This window comes from Oryza sativa, chromosome 8 (genome assembly GCF_034140825.1).
Source record: "Oryza sativa Japonica Group chromosome 8, ASM3414082v1".
Taxonomy (NCBI): Eukaryota; Viridiplantae; Streptophyta; class Magnoliopsida; order Poales; family Poaceae; genus Oryza; species Oryza sativa.
In genome coordinates, this window is record NC_089042.1 from 27,028,667 (window position 1) to 27,042,093 (window position 13,427).

The 13,427-nt window shown below is 43.9% G+C and overlaps 3 protein-coding genes across 5 annotated transcripts; 2 read left to right on the plus strand and 1 right to left on the minus strand.

Annotated features, from left to right (window-relative positions):
* Positions 1 to 1,053: 1,053 nt before the first annotated feature.
* On the minus strand, positions 1,054 to 5,551 carry LOC4346169 (OVARIAN TUMOR DOMAIN-containing deubiquitinating enzyme 1). The gene is made up of 8 exons (XM_015794619.3): positions 5,136 to 5,551; positions 3,874 to 3,939; positions 3,680 to 3,763; positions 3,484 to 3,606; positions 2,786 to 2,838; positions 2,579 to 2,628; positions 2,406 to 2,506; positions 1,054 to 1,663 (listed from the first exon to the last, which is right to left on the minus strand). Exons 1-8 carry the CDS (start codon positions 5,376 to 5,378, stop codon positions 1,409 to 1,411), a joined length of 975 nt encoding a protein of 324 aa, XP_015650105.1. The 5' UTR covers positions 5,379 to 5,551; the 3' UTR covers positions 1,054 to 1,408.
* Positions 5,552 to 5,890: 339 nt separating this feature from the next.
* On the plus strand, positions 5,891 to 10,300 carry LOC4346170 (O-fucosyltransferase 13). 2 transcript variants are annotated; one of them, XM_015794611.3, is made up of 7 exons: positions 5,891 to 6,077; positions 6,166 to 6,263; positions 6,373 to 6,440; positions 6,761 to 6,849; positions 6,952 to 7,173; positions 8,222 to 9,244; positions 10,148 to 10,300. In XM_015794611.3, exons 1-6 carry the CDS (start codon positions 5,932 to 5,934, stop codon positions 8,958 to 8,960), a joined length of 1,362 nt encoding a protein of 453 aa, XP_015650097.1. In that variant the 5' UTR covers positions 5,891 to 5,931; the 3' UTR covers positions 8,961 to 9,244; positions 10,148 to 10,300. The 2 variants fall into 2 exon arrangements, with proteins under 2 accessions (XP_015650097.1, XP_015650104.1); XM_015794618.3 differs by having other exon boundaries at positions 6,963 to 7,173.
* Positions 10,301 to 11,329: 1,029 nt separating this feature from the next.
* LOC136351379 (ethylene-responsive transcription factor ERF113-like) lies at positions 11,330 to 13,427 on the plus strand. 2 transcript variants are annotated; one of them, XM_066303436.1, is made up of 2 exons: positions 11,330 to 11,702; positions 12,404 to 13,427. In XM_066303436.1, exon 2 carries the CDS (start codon positions 12,416 to 12,418, stop codon positions 13,085 to 13,087), a length of 672 nt encoding a protein of 223 aa, XP_066159533.1. In that variant the 5' UTR covers positions 11,330 to 11,702; positions 12,404 to 12,415; the 3' UTR covers positions 13,088 to 13,427. The 2 variants fall into 2 exon arrangements, with proteins under 2 accessions (XP_066159533.1, XP_066159532.1); XM_066303435.1 differs by having other exon boundaries at positions 12,456 to 13,427.

Genomic DNA, 13,427 nt, shown 5'->3' on the forward strand with positions numbered 1-13,427 from the left:
TGTCAGGATAGATGATGCTGCAGGCATATTGTCCCTTTCCTTGCATTAAGAAACGCACATGTGTTGGCGGATTAAGGAGGATCGGGACATACGCGACTGGGCGTCACGCTCATGCGCGCGGATAGTGGGGATGGATGGATACTTTGAGGTCCCCCTGAAGACAAAATTGACATAAATCCAGCCATGTGTTGGGCGTCATGATTGGAAGCACACGTCCAAAACACACCGTCTTTTTTTTTTCAACATAGTTTTGCTGAAAATATTGCATTTGTCTCATGGCTTCCCTTACTGTAGAAATTGATTGGAGAGCTAGAGAGCTGTGTTACTGTTTCCTTTGAGGGAGTACGTAGCTCCAGCTTCCAGGGGGGAGTCAACCCTTGTCAACCTTTTTTCCTCTCCAACTGCAGACCATGGACCTGCCCCAGGGTGACCATAAAATGCAGCCCTGTTTACCATCTCTTTACCTTAAAGAGGTTTTGTCCTGGGTTTTACTTTGTGTCGCTTCATGTCGCCATGTCGGTGCTCGCCGCGTGCCAGTGTGCATCCAGGAGACCCATGCCTCCCTGTACACGCACGCATGATGAAGATGGATTTTCAAGAGACTGAAGAGACTGGGAGCTCAATGTCGAATTGTCGACGACCTTTCAGATGCATATTTCGTGCAAATCAGAAATCTCTCGCAAATCCCAATATATTCGTACAGATACGAACAGATTTCATTGACATTTGGGTGTGTTTAGTTCACGCTAAAATTGAAAGTTTGGTTAAAATTGAAACAATGTGACGGAAAAGTTAGAAGTTTATATGTGTATGAAAGTTTTGATGTGATGAAAAAGTTGAAAGTTTAAAGAAAAAGTTTGGAACTAAACAAGGCCAAAGCCAGAAAGTTCGGGTAATTTGCCGAGCAAGATGGGACATGCCTGCCAGTGCCAGGTTATTCACAATTTCACATCACTGTAGTAGTACAGGTTAACAGGCACCTGGTTCAATGATAGTACGGCACAACTCAACACAGCAACCTGTAGAATTGCTCAACAAGCTCAACAAGGAAAATGGAATTAGTTGCCATGACAAAGCATGCACTATCAATTTATGATGCAGGTGAGTAAGAGAGGATTAGTAACAGTATCAACAGAATCTTCTCAACAGTCAACACCACAATGTCAAGATCGTTTGTACCAGAGTAGACTTGACGCAGGGAAAAACTACCGATCTGAGATATTTGGGTAGTGGCAAGCAAAGCATGCCTTGATCACCAGTTCACCACCCAAGACCAAGAGCACAAGTCCTTTTCTTTGTAAGGCCGGCCTTTGGTGGCATGCACGAGCACCATAACTACAGAGTTCTAGACAGCGATTTCTCAAACTGGCCATGAGGAAAAAACCAACAATGCTTCACCGGGCAAGAATCACTTCGGGTAGAGAATGTCGTAGTGACCAGGACGGTAGAGCAAAGTAATGTAAGGTTTCTCAGCAGCAGCAGCACCGTCCGATGAATTGGCCTCAGGGCTGAAATCATGGTGGTTCACACTTATATTTCCAGCATCACATGAGCTTCTGTCTAGGTACATCACACGGATTGGCACACCCAACGCATCTGATAGGGCAATTATGTGGACATGGTCACTTTCCTCGCCCATCGGCTCCACGGAAGCCTTGCAGAACTGCAAATTGAATTGAACTCAGGATCAGTAACTCCAGCAATTGCTTGTCACACAAACACGGATTGGAATAACACACTGCAACTTGAACAAGTTTTTCAAACCAGAGAATGCATTGTTTGCTACTCATGAAAAAAAGGTGCATAAGTAGATTTTATCCTGCTACAGTTTAATGAATAAAACATTATCATTGGATAAATACTTACGGACCTGCTAATCTATCAAGCTACTATCATGGTATTTTGCCATAACCTTTCCACTAGTATATCATACTCCAGTGTGATGCATACTAAATAATTAGTCATTGTGCACTCTTTTGTTCCACAATATATGCCCTATCCCACCTTGTGCAGAAGGCACAAAATTGAAGAAAAAGTTAATGGTTTTTTACCACCAAATTCCCTACTAAATGGCAGGGTACGATAACTCATTTTTTTGTGAATGACAGTTCCCAAGAAAATGAACTTCCATTATAAAACAGAGCAAAAAATACTAACAAGAGAGATAAAACATAGAATAATCTCACATCTAAATACTTAATGAAAATGCAGAGTGCAGGTCTATTTGTCTGTACTCTCTGCTCTGTGCATTACAAATATAATGAAGAGATTTCTTGTGGTCCTTGGAGAGGCACCACACATTTTATGCTTATGTGTGGTAACTCCCGGTACCTGGAGGTATTGTACCTCATAATACCTCCCCAACGACTGTACAAACCCTCATAAAATGGAAGTATGGAGCTAACCTGAACCACAGTCGAATTTGTCAAGCCAGAGATGAATGGTTCGAAGAACTCGGCCCTCCTTTGGATTTCACCAGAGGTGACAAACCTAAAGAACATGACAACTAAAGAAGACATAGTTAAATAATGAGAGCAAAGCAGAGAAAGGCATACTACACATATCTGGATGTACAAACCATAATCAGAAACCATCTGATCCCTGGTTCTTTCTAGAAGCTCTTCGGCCCTAAGGATACAGGAAAACAAAATAGATTCACTACAGAAGGAAAACATTTATGATGGACATGCCATACTTTATAAACAATTACAAAAATTGCTTGTTGTTAATACATGATTATTGGTCATATGCATTAAGGATACAAATATAACTCTAGGATATTTACCCTATGGAGGATTCATGTCCCTGCAGAACACTTTCCAGCTGATCAATGAATATCTGAAAATAATGAGGGTGGGAACATAAGGAAGGAGGTTGCAATAATTTGAGTGCACTGCAAGGAGATTACATTTTTTTGTAAAAAAGTAAAACACCAGTTGTAGATCAAGCACCAATAAAGGAGTCCTTTGTGAAAAATGCATCTCAACTACCCAAATTTCAACGTTGTACTAGCATCGATCAAATAACTCCCAAAGCCAGTAGAAAATAATGTGAAATCCATCTATTTGGGTTCTGGGTGGCTACAAACAGTCCAAATTTTGTTTTGCTAGCTTACTTATAAGTGATACATTATGAACTTCAGAAGGGTGACTGGTGAGTGATCCTAACTAAGAAACAAGTGAACATATATATAATGGACCAATCTTCAAGGCTAATCATTTTCAAAGTTATTAACAATGCACAAGGATTAGACACTAGTATTTAATTTGTTGCATGACAGGAAAATGCACAAGCTCTCATTATAACTAGCTCATACAAAAATTATTCCAGGAACATCTAAAAAGGAAATGCAAACAAGCATACATGAAAATAATCGGACAGATCTTCATACTATTCAGAGGGAATACATCTGGCATAAGTTGCAAAACAGCAATTGAACAGGATAAGTAAGGAGGGCCACACAAAGTAACAATAAAGACTTACAGAGAAGAAATCTTCAAAGGTGAACTCAATGTATCCAAGATCTGCAAGAGTCTTCTTGCACTGCTCAATTTTTTTTAGAATGCGCTCAACCTCAGCTTTGTCTTGTGTCTCTAGGATATGTTCCTAGAAGCAAATGATAAGATCATCAGCTTATAAAATAGTCAAAGTTTGTATGGAAACAGACCAAAAATAATACCAAGTAGGAAAACATAAAGCTTCGATAAAAGCAGTTTCCATCTCCTCGTGTCCTTCTTAAAGCATCATACTGTTCACCAAGCAACTGCAGACCAAGCAAGAAATTATAAGAACAAATTGAAGCACCATCCATTGATACGATAGATCAACCAAAATATGTCTATTACATATTATAACTGCCAAATCCATATGGACCTTTATTTTCTCCTGTAAAATGGGGCTGCCAGACTGAAACTCGGCGGCTAAAGTGGAGAGAGGTTCCTGCAAGGTTCAAAAGATATCAATAATGAACACAAATGAAAGCAGAAGAAAGTCATACGATAGCCTAAAATAACTGTACAAACACAGAGATAATCATAGCAATGCATTAGTGTCCTCCATTGTGAAAAGGTGCTTGCAATTAACAGAACAAAATGAATTTGAGGCATCAAATATCTAACTACTTGACCTAAATCCAAGTTTAGTGCCAACATCATTTTCCATTTCATATGAAATTGTGTGTATGTAGCTCTCCACCTTCTCATATGGCCTATATTTGCAGATTTGTTCTGTTCGTGTAAATCCTAGTGTGAACCTTAACTGAAACTTTTGGGACACATTTAACCTCAGTTTCTGTGCTGAATTGACTAGCATAGGCTATTATTCTGCATCAACAAGTTCGTCCTTCACATTTATTGTCCTAGGTGTGACGATTAAAGGATGACACCACTTTTATCCTAGAATCATAATACGCTATGGAGCAAACTTGTTTGGCCATCTCTATTATTCCATGCATAAATATTAAGTAAGGAGCACATCCAGCAAATGATAACAGATAAACCCTTCTTTTCCTAGAAGAGAACACGAAAGGTAATTGCTGTCTGTTCATCCAAATTCTAATTCCCCATGGTTCTGACTTCTGCATGAACCTCCAAACATCAGTTCACCAACGAAGCTAAAAAATCAAGTACAACAGTTACAGCTCCCAACAATAGCGCCTGACAATACTTAAGGACTGACCATCCAGAGGATGAAAATGGACACAACTGATATGAACTTGTTCAGCCAATCTCCATTATTCCAGGCACCACGACTAAAAATAAAGGAGAAAATCCAGCATCTGATAACTCCTCTTATCCTTTAAGATGACGCAATAAGGGGAAATTGTTACTTGTTATCCAAATTCTAGTCCCCACTGCTTGTATAGACGCCTTAAAATGTCAATTCACATAGAAATGGAGCACCAATACAACAGTAATGATGACCAACAATCAGCATCCAACTAGACTAACAGGACTGATCTATCGCCTCACCTGCTGGCACAACTAGCGGATACTGGCATGGCAACACTGGGCGTCTTACCACGATTCAGACCCATTTCTACCACATGAACAAATCTATCGACCGCAGATGAGTCAAAGCGCAGATGAGTCAAAGCGAGCGAGAGAGACAGAGAGAGAGAGGCGTCAACATCTCACCTTGTCCCCGACGTACGGCAGCTTGGGCCCCTCGGGCGCGCGGAGGTCGGGGTCGGGGTCGCCGCAGCACGAGTGGTAGTAGTCCCCGCCCATCGAGAGCTCGACCGACACGGAGTCCGAGCACCCTCCACCACCTCCTCCCCCACCGCCGCTAGGGTTAGGATTCAACCCCTCCCCCCCCCCTCCTCCTCCCCCCTCGACGACCGGCTCGGGGGCCGCGGCTGCCGCCGCCGCCTCCCCCATCACCGCCTCCTCCGGGACCGTCGCCGCGGCGTCGCCCTCCCCGCCGCCGTCCGCCGCCTTGCGCTTCCGGGCGCTCGCGTCGGCCGCCTCCCGCGCCAGCTTCGCGTGTGTGGGGGCTTCGATTCGGTGGAGCTTTCCGCTTCTCTCCCCTCTCCCCGCGGTGCGTGTTCTTCTCTTCCGAGATCTCGGCGAAGGCGAGAAATAAGTGCGCGTTTTTTTCCCCTCGCGGATAAGCCCTCTGATAAATTCGTTTTTACGTTTAGATCCTCAGAGTGGAGGCCGTAAGGGTCACTGACAGGTGGGTCCAGGAAGAGATGGGCCCACGTGTCATAAGGAGAAAGTGAACCGCGGGTGAGTTATTACGCGTTTCCGATTGGTTAGCCCCCCCACCCCTACCGGTTTCCTCACGCCACCGCTCGATCTGGATAAGCGTCGATGACATGGTGGGCCCACATAGCCACGGGCCCACATTCTGACGAGCTTATATACGCTCTCCACTCCGGCGTGGAGGCGGCGGCGGCCGATCAGATCCAGTGCTTCTCGCGGCGAGGCGATGTCGTCGTCGGCGTCGCCGGCGGCGTGGTGGGCGCGCAGCCGCGTCCGCATCCTCCTACCGGTCATCTTCCTCGCCCCCGCGCTCTACTTCCTCCTCTCTCCACCCTCCTCTCCGCCTTTCTTCTTCACTCTTCCCACCTCCAGGTACGCGGCCCAGCCTCACCTCTTGCAGCTGATGCTCGAGATTGTTCCAGAAGCTTACGGATCTCGCTTACTCGCTTTTGGTCTTTAGGGAGGAGTCGCCGTCGGCGTCGGGGTCGCGGGTCATATGGGCGCAGCGGCGGGTGGCGGAGTGGCGGTCGTGCGGGTGGTGGCGGGCGGCAATGCCGGGTGAGACCTCGCCGTGATTTGTGGTTTGGGTTTAAGGATCCGGGTAGTGGACATCTCTGCTTGAGACTGTGGTGGTGATTGCGGTTTTGAACCTCCTCTTCTTCTGCAGCTCCGTCGAGGAGGAATGGGTACATCCGGATCGACTGCTACGGCGGGCTCAACCAGCTGCGACGCGATGTACGTTAAGCGATCTCGGCTAGCGTTTCTCTCTTCCGTTGTTAGTGGGATCAAATGAGTGTTGGCTTTCTGGATTTCGCTGTTAGATCGTTCGGCCATGCACAAGTAGTAAGATAGTAGGGTCAATGAGGGGGATCATATGTTTTATCTTCTACTCCATGATTAAAATGTCGTGGAGGCAGGTTGCATGATATATAGTGGCATAACTAAATTTTCAGATTATTTATGAAAATTTTCACATTGCAAGGCGAATGTGATTTCAACTGGCTATGTTATTATGTTACTCCTGGTTGTAATTATTCTTCCGAATGTTTCTTCAGCTATGTGATGGAATTGCGGTTGCGCGCCTTCTCAACGCAACAATGGTTCTGCCCAAGTTTGAGGTTGCTGCCTACTGGAATGAATCTAGGTATGAGAATCACTCTACAAGATGAACGACTGTGCTACTTGTAGTTATGCAGTTTATTTCTGTTCAAAAGGTAGTTCATCACTTATTGGTATTCTCTGTCAGTGGATTTGCAGACGTTTTCGATGTTGATTACTTCATTGAGCAAACCAGAGGTTATGTGGAAGTTGTGAAGGACATGCCTGAAGAGATAGCATCAAAAGAGCCCTTTAAGGTTGATTGCAGCAAACGAAAAGGACATTTTGATTACGTGGAAACGGTGCTTCCAGCTCTCTTGGAGCATCAGTATATTTCACTGACACCTGCCATGAGCCAAAGAAGAGACAGGTATTATTTCAACATCTAGTTGTGAATTGTGATGTCCAGTTCTTTAATACCGATTATCCTAATCATGCCTCCAAGTGGTTTGTTTTGTTCCCAATTTATGTTGTTCAGTGTTAATAAAAGTTGTCTTGAATCATGTTTGTTGTTGATGCTCTTAATATACTGCAAGGGATGGGTAGGATAAGGCTGGCGAGGAATTACCATAGGAAATTCCAGTGTGATATGTTGCAGTAATTATAAGAGTTCAATACATAACGTAGTTTGACTTGATTTGTAATATTCATGATTGATTCTTAAGTATCATACGTGGGACTTGGTAGCACCAACCAGCATCGAAAATTATTTTGGCCTTGTTATGTACATTTAGATGTTGATGTCCGGTGTTTGATGTGACCATGTCAATCATGTCTTCAAACGGGTACTTTTTTGTCGCTTTCATTGCTTGGGATATTTCTCAGTTCTAATAATGCTAGGAGTGTGCCCATTTAGCAGATAGTACTTATGACAGCAGCAACAACTTCAACTCGCCTACTCTTATTTTCCTTTTGCCCTGGTAAATTTACGTTTAGTTTTCACTGTTCTACTCGTAAAGATTGCCATCTGCCCAATATATTTTTAGGGTGTGTTCGTTTCCACCGGTTGAGAAAGTCTTCCCACGCACGCAAAATGGAGCAAAGTCATTAGCGCATGATTAAATAAAATTAGCTAAAAAAACTTGAAAATTGGGTTAATATGATTTTTTTCCTAGCAACTTTCCTATAGAATTTCTTTTCAAAAAACACACCGTTTAGCAGTTCGGGAAGCGTGCCGTGGAAAACGAGGGAATAGAAGTTGGGAAAGGGTAGAAAAGAACTCACCCTTAGTATGTTCCACAGAATGCACTCTGAGTGAGACAATGGCATAAGACAGATAATAGTTTAATAGTTAGTGTTATTTATAGGGTTATAGCTTTTATACTGGTGCCAATGATTTTATTTTGAACTATTTGCTACCATAATTATTCTTTTTAGTCTGGCTTTGCTTCAAGCTGATGTATATGCCTCTTTTTCAGAAATCCTTCATACGCGAAAGCTTCTTACTGCCAAGGCTGCTACAATGCACTGCGGTTGAATAAGAATGTGGAAACAAAAGCTATTGAGCTTCTCCAAGCCATACCAAAACCTTTCTTGTCTCTTCACCTGAGATTTGAACCAGATATGGTTGCCTACAGTCGATGTGTATACACTGGTCTGTCTTCTAAATCACTCAGTGCAATTGAAGCTGCACGTGGGGAGGACAGGAAGGCATTGACTGGTGAGGCTGCCCTTCTGTGGAGGAACCGTGGCAAGTGCCCTCTAACACCAAGTGAAACAGCATTTATACTTAAAGCATTAGGTATCCCCACAGACACAAACATTTATTTAGCTGCTGGCGATGGGCTAATGGAACTTGAGGGCTTCACTTCCATTTACAAAAATATATACACTAAATCATCCCTCCTAACTCATGATGATTTTGAGAAGATGCATGGCAATACAAAAGCTGCTCTTGATTACTATGTTTCAGTCAGCAGTGATGCTTATGTTGCCACCTTCTTTGGAAATATGGATAAGATGGTAACTGCGATGAGAACAATGCAAGGGCACCAGAAGACTCTGGTCTTGAGTAGGAGGGCCTATGCAAACTACACAGCTGTTGGACTTTCAGGGGAGCAACTAGCTATGGCCATGTGGGATGCCCATCGAGAGGAATATATCATGGGGAGGGGATCAGCCCTTCCTGAGCAGTGCTTCTGTGAGTTCAAATTGTAACACGAAGGCCACTTTAGATTGCCATCAACGAAGGCCACTTTAGATTGCCATCATTTGATCAACAGCAATTAATATGTGACTTCAGAATCTTCAGATGTGCAAATATGGATGAGAATTTTACTGCGATAGAGAGCAATGCTGACGATAAAGAAGAAACTGTTCTTGGTGAGATGGGATTTCACAGTCAGCATGGTGGCTGGGCTCTGTGGAGGGAAGCTGGCTCTCGTACAGAAATGCATCTTGGCCCGCCTTCTGTTTCTCCTGCGTACTGTTTTGACTTTTCGGTGAGTTCAAATAGTAGCAAAGACACTTTCAATTTCCTCTGCCTGCATATTACGAGAATTGTGTCTACAAAACTAGTGACCTACATTTCAGTTCTGAAATGTCATTTTTAAATTGAATATACTCACAAGGTCGCAATTCTAAAATTCATGAGATTATATAGATGGAATTTATGATGCTCAGGAGGTAACGAGTTGTGAGTGATGTAGTAGTGACTAATGATTGAGCTCATCTGTCACTAGGCATTACATTACAGTTACAGATTCTGTTCTGTAGAGTTGGGTAGAAAACTGGATGCTTCTATGATGACTGATTATTTTAACTATAGGTTAGTAGAGCTACGTCTAGATATTACTTCTTGAATATGGAGTTGTTTGGTTCTTGATGCACTATTTATTTGGTTTCTAGAAGAGTCAGAATCCAGCAACTATTGATTAGAGTCAATGAGATTTGTGTTTAAAAAGTTACTCTGAGAACACCATGATGCGTAGTTGCGTAATCAACCAAGATTGTTGAGTGTACAATTATCCACGGGTTATGATTATGAAAACACTTAAACAAGATGTTCAACTTGCATGGGTCATATTCATTACTCCATAGCACTAATAATCTGTAGGACTAGTGATTGTCTCCTAGTTTTCATCTTGACCAGTACACTTAGATAAATTGGAAGAATAATTGGTTGGTATCTGAGCATGTGGGCTCTGGACTACCACTTGAATGTTGGGAAGATAACCAATGGCAGTTCACTCCTCCACTCACAGTGCAGCGGCAAGTGACATACGTAATACTGATTCATTTCCTATCATTTCTTTGAGGGAAAGCAGTGCTGAATCCATTTAGATGTAATTTTTCTTCTGTGAAAAGCACGTCATTAAATAGTTTGACCTTGTGTGAACATGCAGGACTTCAAGTCAATGGCTTAACCTGAGAAGGAAGCCTCGCAGAAACTTCCCACATCTTTGTCTTGTACTTTAGTCATATACAAACTCAGAGGATGCCCACGGCCTTGTATGAAAGCTTATCTTCGCTCCAATCAGAAGTTATTAACATGGAAATATTGGTTTGAAGAGATTTAAATGCAAATTGCCAATATTCTATTGAAGGAAATCAAGAGGTCAACTTTAGGTACGTGATCTTGCTATGGACCTTAATCTACTTGCAAAGCTAGTATAATTGTATGGTCTGAATTGACAAAGCGTCATACTGTATGTCTTCCACGCATCAATTCTCAGTTTCTGGCTTTCTGCACTATCATACTTACAAGTTAGCATAATTGTATTCATTTAAGCGATTGAGGTGCTCTTGCACTATCCATCTGAATATCTGAGACCATATTTGTGTAAACACGTGCTGAAAATTTGGAGAGTATATTCCTGATTCCGAGCATACTCTTTGGTGCAAAACGTGCATACTGAAACAAATAAAGAAGTGGAAATAAGGAAATTTAAAGGTATGGATGGATGGTGTAGATGGATATCTGGGAAAGGGTTTTGTTTGAATTTGAACTAGATTAGAACTATTTGGCTCTGTAATGTTTTCATGTATACTGGATAAGCACACCAGTTACATGCTTATCCATATGGACCATCACATACAAACATCGCATGTGGTTCCTCCACATACATGGCGCCTGCAGTCCACGGCAACCGACTGCTTATACATATTTACAGATTCAAATATAGTATACTCAATTCTATTAGATATACACATGCATACATATAGGACATAAATCTGTATACTTCTTTCTGTACGTAAATAAATTAATAGATATAATTCAAAGATAAAGATGGAAAACGAGAGAAGAGCTGAGTCTTATCAATTCATATACAGACAATCCAGCTGGTACTACAATGCAGCTAAGTACTACACTGTACACACTGCTGTTTACCATGAAGTGGTTGGCTATAAAGGAAACAACTTCTTGAAGTGTCCCCACTGACTGGCTAAGCTATTCCAGTAGCAGCTGAGTCCCATCCTTATCACTTCTCCCATCTCCTTAGACCTTAAGCTAAGGCAACACGAGTGAGGGCTGGACACATCATCACAAAAGCTTTATAATATATGGGCTTTGTCCTGTTTTCTCTGGATATATCAGTTACTCCTCTTACCAGTGCAGCTCTGCATCGTCAGCGATCAAGGGTACCAGGGTGGATCGCCTACGAGAAGCTAGTGACACAGGGCATCATCGTGGTCGGCACAAGAGGGCCCGCTCCTCTCCTCCACGCCATGACGACGAGCCGCCACCGCCGCCGCCGCTGTCTCCGGCGGTGACAGGAGGAGCACACGGCGGCGCCGCGTGGCACTCAACGGTGCTCGCGGAGGACGTCGAAAGTGCCGTCATCGTCGCGGCGCTGACGCACGTCATCAGCTCCACGGCGGCGGAGGTGACCACGGCCGTTCCTCCGGTGACGGTTGCGCCGCAGCGAGCTGCCACGGCTACCATGTTCGGACAGCAAGGTACGCTGATCGATATTGGATACTTGGTTTTGTGATCGATTACACATGGCTTCTACTTCCTCTGTCTTTGTATATTGTAATTCTCCAGATAATTCGATCTTCTTCGTCATGAATCACCTAGTTTGGAGGCATTACCAAATGGAAAAGGCTACACGTACAAAAAGAAATTGTTATAATTTTTTTACTAATGCTGACGAATAACATAGGCTCAAATTAGTGAGCAGATACTATATATGATTGTCTATATAGCCCAGAAAATTTCAGGGAAATCATATGAACTTTGGGACAAAATACTGTTATCAACTTTGGGACAAAAGGGTGCGCTTGTGACAATGTACAGTGGTTGCGGATAGAACTTACTTTAGTAGTTTCTAGCTAGAAAGAATAAATAATGCGTTGTTATTTGCAAGTGAAGCACACACGTAGCTCGCTTTAGCCTTCAACGTGGCAATGGCAGTGAATTATTGGATTGTTGCTTATAAGATGTAAACCCAGGTACGGTTTGGTGTTGATTGATGTAGTATGTATGTGAGACAGAGCTGTCGACTTTGTATGTGGACTCTTCCTTGTAGATTTTGTACTATGATGCTTGCATGACAGCAATAGTGTTAATTTGACGTTAAATTAATGTCTCTATTCTTCATTTTGATACGTGTCTCAGTGTTCTTTCCATCTCTACCTCAATTTTGCCGTGTGTGCAGTGTGCTGTGCACATGCATGATATATGCATGAATCATGATGGGTTGATCGCAGTGATGCAGCAGCCGCCGCGCGGCTTTCCTCCTCTGCCGTCGTCGAGCGGATCAGCAGCGACGGCGCCGGAGCAGCAGCAGCCACGGCGGCGCTACCGCGGCGTGCGGCAGCGGCCGTGGGGGAAGTGGGCGGCGGAGATCCGCGACCCGGTGAAGGCGGCGCGGGTGTGGCTCGGCACCTTCGACACCGCCGAGGACGCCGCCCGCGCCTACGACGCCGCCGCCGTCCGCTTCAAGGGCTCCAAGGCCAAGGTCAACTTCCCCGACGAAGTCGCCGGCGCCAGCATCGCCGCCGTCCAGCTGCCACGCCATCATCAACACCACCCCCCAACGTCACTGCCGCCGCTGCCGGTGCCGGCGCATCTGAGGCCACACTTCAGCCTCGCCGGCGGCCAGAGCACCACACCGGCGCCCGCAGCCGCCGCCGTCGCCGCTCCGCCGCGGGAGGAGTTCCCCGACCTCAGCAGCTACGCGCACATACTGCAGAGCGGCGACCTGGAGTACGACTTCCACGCCGCGGTTTCTGCCGGACTAACGACGACAGCTGGGCGATCGTCGTCGTCGTCGTCATTGTCGATGCCGCCGCCATCCGAGGATCTTGACTATAAGCCTCCCTTTGGACCATCTAATTAATCTACTGATTATTCAAATTAGCATAGATAGATAACCCTTTACAAAATCAGGGGGAAATTCTGAAATTCTGCATTTTAGGAGTACAACTTAATTTGTAATAATGGAAATGGTTCACGAATTTTAGTATAATCAGAAAATAGATAGTATCATCTTGTAGCAAAGATGAATAGATAGAACAGTGCAGTGTGTACATTTCATTATGTCAACTTAACAGTGCTTGGATTGAAATGTAGATTAAGTAGGAGAATTAATTGTTTGTACTTTGTAGTAGTAAGTGGCTCCATCGATCCACTTGATTCTTAGAGACAAAGATGCCTTTGATGGCTTGATGCCTTTGAAA

Excerpts from the sequence above, each read along its gene's own strand:
- LOC4346169 (XM_015794619.3), bottom strand. The coding sequence starts at position 5,378 with ATGGGGGAGGCGGCGGCGGCAGCCGCGGCCCCCGAGCCGGTCGTCGAG. Across the intron at positions 3,764-3,873 it reads TTTTACAGGAGAAAATAAAG|TTGCTTGGTGAACAGTATGA; the intron begins GTCCATATGGAT and ends CTTGGTCTGCAG. Across the intron at positions 2,629-2,785 it reads GGACATGAATCCTCCATAGG|GGCCGAAGAGCTTCTAGAAA; the intron begins GTAAATATCCTA and ends CTGTATCCTTAG.
- LOC4346170 (XM_015794611.3), top strand. The coding sequence starts at position 5,932 with ATGTCGTCGTCGGCGTCGCCGGCGGCGTGGTGGGCGCGCAGCCGCGTC. Across the intron at positions 6,078-6,165 it reads TTCACTCTTCCCACCTCCAG|GGAGGAGTCGCCGTCGGCGT; the intron begins GTACGCGGCCCA and ends TTTGGTCTTTAG. Across the intron at positions 6,264-6,372 it reads GTGGCGGGCGGCAATGCCGG|CTCCGTCGAGGAGGAATGGG; the intron begins GTGAGACCTCGC and ends CTTCTTCTGCAG.
- LOC136351379 (XM_066303436.1), top strand. The coding sequence starts at position 12,416 with ATGCATGATATATGCATGAATCATGATGGGTTGATCGCAGTGATGCAG.